The sequence below is a fragment of the Nanorana parkeri genome, unplaced genomic scaffold (genome assembly GCF_000935625.1).
Source record: "Nanorana parkeri isolate BGI_ZX_2015 unplaced genomic scaffold, ASM93562v1 scaffold12, whole genome shotgun sequence".
NCBI lineage: Eukaryota > Metazoa > Chordata > Amphibia > Anura > Dicroglossidae > Nanorana > Nanorana parkeri.
The window spans coordinates 2,439,103-2,444,917 of NW_017306280.1; the positions used below are offsets into that span (position 1 = coordinate 2,439,103).

The following is a 5,815-nucleotide window of genomic DNA, read 5'->3' on the forward strand; positions in this document are numbered from 1 at the left end:
GGAGAGGGCACACAATGCCGCACCGTACAAGCGATCCGATGGCTGTAGAGCCGTCGGATTGCTTGTATTTAAAGAGAAATCGCAGCAATCCTCTTCAAAATGATACCAAGAACACGGCTGCAGGAGCATATATATCCGCTTCAGGAGATGATTTTTTTTACAATGGGCGGTCCAATGAGCGGTTAGAGGATCTGCTACTGACGGCTTGGTGCCAGGTACCACAGCATACCTTCAGAGGTCTAGTGGAGTCCATGCCTGGACAGGCCAGGGCTGTTTTGGGGACAAAAGGGGGACCTTCTCGACATTCGGTGGGTGGAAGGTGACTTCTGTACAATGTGCGCTTCAGCATGCGCTGACTCCGCTCTGTCATTTTACATGGCCTACTACTTTGTGGCTGAGTTGCTGTTGTTCCCAGTTGCTTCCACTTTGTTATAATACCACTAACAGGTGACCGTGGAATATTTAGTAGCAAGGAATTGTCACGGATGGACTTATTGCACAGGTGGTAGCCTATCACGGTACCACGCCTGAATTCACTGAGCTGAGAGCGACCCCCTTCTTTCACAAATGTTTGTAGAAGCGTCTGCATGCCGAGGTGCGTGATTCTATACACCTGTGGCCATGGAGGTGATTGGAACACCTGAATCCAATGATTTGGGGGGGGGGGCAATAACTTTGGCAATATATAGTGTGTGTGTGTATATAAATATTATTATTTTTCTTACTTTCTGTGACTTTGTTGGCAAGTTTTTGTTCCAATAGATCAATCAAATTGATTTCATTTATTGTGCTCAGCATAACAAAACCGTCACCATTTTGTTTCTACAGACCCATGCTTGGTAGAGGACTTAAACGCAAGTTTAATGACTGTGAAGAGACCATGACTGACTTTCCTTGTGCCTCAGATTGCAACCGAAGCATGCCATACAGTCATCAAAGGCAGCTAGTGCTCAACATGTGCCTCAACAAGCTGCAAAGCTATAAAATGCTGGCGGAGCCGAATCTGCACCGCTCCGTGCTCATAGCCAATACAGTTCGTCAGATTCAGGAGGAAACGAGGCAGGAGGCCAGCCAGCTGCCGGGGATTGTGGGTCATGATGTTACCTCCAACGGTTTATTGTACACAGGAAGTGAATTCCTGGAGAGCTCCTTAAATCTGCCTTTAGGAATCAACGCCGACTTTACAAAGGATCCCTGGCCCAGTGAGAACCCGGCGGAAAATCTGATGGAGGTCACAGATGATGACATGTCTTCTGCCATTTCATCGATTCTCAAGGATCTAGACTTTGTGGAGGACACCAGCCCTAATCCCTCGCTGGGCCCTGTTGCGGACGAGCCTCCGAAACCTGTGGAAAGTGTCCTCAAAGCCGAAAAACAAGAGGCGAGAGGAGCAGAGTGCGCCTTTGGTTCTTTCGAACTTACAAGCTCTACCAGTTACTTAAAAGATTTCTCCGCGGATGACATTTTTGACGACATCGATACGTCAATGTACGACTCGGATGTTGGCTTTTCTTTCTTGGTTTCCCCAAGGATGCAGCCTACCTTCGAAGAACCTCTAAAACTATATACAACGTGCAATAATTCCTCCAACAACAACATGCAAGTATGCAGGACAGATCTCAACGATTTGGACCACATTATGGAAATTTTAGTTGGATCCTGATCATTTCATCCTTTTTATTTTCGAAGCCAGATAATTGGGTCTTAAAGGACAAGTTCATTTTTTTAAAAAACGCAACTCAAAGCTTATCGGGCACTTTCTTACCAGCTGACATTACAGGAGTTTCAGCATTCTAGTTGCACAACGAAATCGGGCTTTTTTTCTTTGACTTGGATATAGAGCAAGCTATGTGTCCAAGTTCTAAATTGCCTATGGAATCGCAAACTGCTTGCCAACAAATTCCTCCAGTATTATGCATATCCCTCAAATGCAAAATTTGAAGAAAAGCGTGATGTCATTAATTTACAAAAATGGCTATTTTTGTAATTATTTAAGTCTTTCTAAACTTTCATAGGAAAAAACAAAACAAAAAAATGACCTATCAGAGCAAATGTGGGATGATGTCACTTCTTGTATATAGCGGACTCTACCTCCTTACGATGAAGTGCTAAATTCCTACGCTCGTACAGTACACGGCTTTACATTTTATTATGCTGGGGTTTTGTTTTTCCTTTTTATGTTTTTGGTAGACTTTTTACCAAACTGATATTGTAAATTTTTAGATTTCTGTTCTGTTTAATTTATAAGTGGATTGTTTCATTATTTTGTAATTATTCGATAATGTGGTTTGATTCTGAGTTCGATGCAACATGCGCTGTCGTCCGCACAGACCAGTGGAAAGCCATTTTGGGACCAGATTGAATGTGAGGATGCATTCAGAGTACAGGATGAGCAAAGTGGAGGTCGGGCCCTTGGTTGCTAGATTCCAGAGCCACCTGCTATTGCAGATTTGAAAAGAAAAGCAAGATTCTGACCGGGTGCCGTTAGCAACACCTTCAACTTTTTCACCCTTTTATTAGTTTTTTTTAAAATACCTGTTCGACATCATGGGGGGTAATTTATAAAGTCTTTCTAATTTTAATTGTTTTCAGTATTGTAAAGCGAATGTTTGCAGCATAAATTGCAACTACTCTATTTAAAAGAACTATGGCCCAAACCTTTTTTAGACATAGTTCTCTTTTGCCTATAGCAGGTTGCCTGTTGTATGCTGACAGCGCAGAGCCGTGCTACAGCCGGGATGGATCCAGACAATATTGTTGTTTGATAGCTGAGGCAGAGCCAGCTGTGCTTACCCCTCCCATCTGTTCCCCCCCCCCCCTCCTGGTCAGTGCTGGAGGAACGGAGAGGGGAGGGGGGAAATCCCTGCGTGGAGTGATGATTGATAGGTCCCTCTCTGCAGGTAGATGATCAGGAACTGAACAATATGATTGCTCCATTCCCGATCAGTAGAGTCAACGTGTGACAGCTGCAGTGTCGCACTTCGGCTCTAATTATGGGGATGAGTGTATCTCACTCTCCCATCATTCTCCTTTTGAAGTTTCCATCCAACAAGCCTCATGCAGCTGCGTATAGCAGATCTTGGCATTCCCCCAGTCTGTAACGGGGCAGTGAAAGGAGAAGCAGAAGACTGATGTGCTCCTCTCTCATCAGCTTGTCCTCTAGAAAATGAGCACTACAGCAATATCCACTGACTTTTGTGGTGCTTCTCCCTCTCCCAGTCTGAGCTCTATTGTACAGAGACCTTCAGACAGACTGTTTGTTTATTAATGAATACAGAGCTGTGCCAATCCGAATCTTTTACATCTGCACGGAGTGCAGTTTTAAGAATGAACTGGAATAGTTGCAAGACTAGCATTTGATGATTTTATTTTGCAGTTTGCCCTCTTCTTTTTTTTTTGTGTGATTTGGCGACCTCTTTGCTCAGTAATGAAACTGCATCCTCCACTTACCTCTGCCCCCAAAAGGTTTTCCCCGGCTGTGTGGGCAATATGTACTTTTTTCAAGGTATGCTGGCACTTTACTTCCGAGGCGGTCCTTAGCTTCTCCTAGAGCTGATGGTTTTTCACTTCTTTTTCTACCTCAGAAACTTTTGCTTAATTGTTGCAGTTTTCGAAACTTCTGGGTGGCAGTTCAGCCTGTAGATTTTGGCTTGTGTGTATTTATTGTGCTTTTTAATACATCTATTGACCAGCTATGCATTTTGTAGATGTTCCAACTGTGCTGTGAGCATGTATGCAGGTAGTCAAGCATTTCTCTGACTTCATAAAGCACTTGTGATCCTTCTTTCCAGTTCTGCTGTTTTTGGCCTTTGTAAATTCTTTAAGCAATTCTCAGTTTTAGGGGCTAGGAAAACATGAGAGATGTATGAAGAAGCGTGCGGGCAGGTCATGTAAGGAGACGCAGGGAATGTGTTCCCTCACAGATCATGTACGGCCTCAGACGTATATGTGATGGATCCAGGTGTGTGAAGCGATGTGAAAATTCGGAGCTGCTGGAAGCGTTGTGTGAGCACGCACAGCTCCTGTGTCGTCCTAGACTTACCTGAGCTGCCCACAAGCTTCTTCCCTCAGCTCTGGGCACATCAGCAAACTGCTCTTCATGCTGGATGGGTGCAACGTGCCCCGTGTGAATGAAGCTCTAATGTGAATTTTAGAATTTTAGTTTTTTTTCCTTTTTGTCCCCATCTTAAATTAAAAAATTTACTTTAGGTCATTCGTTCACCCGTGCTGCTCCATACCAGTGTCTCTATCTCACACAAAATCCATCCCTGAAAATAACAGAATCGGTACATCAGTCAGATCCGGAGGTAGACCACTTCAGGCAGCAGGTAAGCAGCAGAGGGGAGACCAAAAGTCCTAAAAGCAGATCGTTTATTACTCTTGGTGTGCTTGAATATTTTTTTTCATGTTTTTATTCTGTATGTTAAATATGTCTGCAGATCTTAGTTCATGTCCCCGGTGTGTTGGAAGTATGGACTTGCAAGGCCTAAGCCCTCATGACCTTGAGAGACGTTGCCCTTCAATGGTCAACGAGACACTTAAAAGCCATTTATAGGTGATTTTTCTTTTTCTTTCTGCTAGCTTGAAAGGAAATAGAGTATCTGGTTACTCGCATGTTTTTTGAGACTTTACATGCAATGAAAGTTGAGCAGCTCCATAAACTACTACTATGTATACAACCCCTCAATGCGGAAGGTAAAACAAACCTTAAAGGAGAACTAATGAGGTGAGTGAAAATCAGTCAGCCTCATAGTTCGAGCCGACGTGTGACAATGAAACTGTAAGTATCTTTGTAACTACTTTGTGTGTTCAGGTGAATTTTATACCTTGTTTTTTGTTTTGATTTTTAAGGTCACATTAGGCCCTTCGGTTGGTGGTAAATATTGATGGATATCCCCCGATTTGGTTCATTACCAATGGAACATTTTTGCTAAGAATCCTTTTAGCTTCATATTTCATGCAATGTTTGTGACCCACTACCAAAAAACACCCCAAAATAAATTCTCCTACCTCTGACATGCATGGAGATACCACATACGTGCGCATCAATTTATTGTTCACACCCGTAGTAGGGTTCAGAAACAATGGTGCATATTTGGCCTTCATGGGCTTCCCAATGATGTGATCCCCTGTCACGGTTATTAGGGAACCCGTCCTACCAGTTCCTGATCGTCACTTTGTGACTGGGAGTCCATGATTTGAGTAATGTATGCGTACAGTCTGAAGGAAGGGGTTGAGTTGACTCATTAGATGACCTCATTATAATTTTGGAAGCTCTTTTTATTCTTATGATGTCTGCGTGTTGGTGAATTTTTGTTTTTGTCTGTTCATTCGTGCTCCTAAACATGTTACAGCTGAAACAGGAAAACAATTCATGTTCATGTCTCCTAATGCAGTGAAGGCTTTTAGTACTGTGCAATGGGAAAGCTGCACCGTCTATCATCGACCAGCAGTGAGCACTGACGAGATGTAGTGTCCGGTACCGCTGTGCAGATTGTCGGAGCAAAATGTGTTTTATTTAGATGGTTTTTTTTCTTTTTTGCATCTCCTGGTGTTTTTAATTTATTTTAGAGTTCTTTAAAATATGTTGGCAATGTGTTTACAAATATTTTCAATAAGTAGTATATAGGCAGATCTGCTTATTGCTGCACTGTATACAATGGACGACAAGCCAAATGCGTGACAGAGGGGCTGGTACAGGTTCATATTTGCTTTGGTGCAAGTAATGGCAATTTTCTGTTCTGAATATATTCAGTATATTTCTGTTCTGACGCTCTCCTTTGCTAGAAGGTGATATATAATTAGTAGTAGACTG

At 42.8% G+C, this 5,815-nt stretch overlaps 1 protein-coding gene across 2 annotated transcripts in view; it reads left to right on the forward strand.

Moving 5' to 3' along the window:
- Window positions 1–1,667, forward strand: part of LOC108786968 (SERTA domain-containing protein 2-like) — a 13,513-nt gene extending 11,846 nt beyond the window's left edge. For both annotated transcript variants that reach the window (XM_018556405.1, XM_018556395.1), the window contains exon 3: window positions 829–1,667. In XM_018556405.1, the coding sequence (XP_018411907.1) occupies window positions 833–1,663 (831 nt within the window). In that variant the 5' untranslated portion in view covers window positions 829–832 and the 3' untranslated portion in view covers window positions 1,664–1,667. The remainder of the gene's footprint in view (window positions 1–828) is intronic.
- The last annotated feature ends 4,148 nt before the right edge of the window (window positions 1,668–5,815 follow it).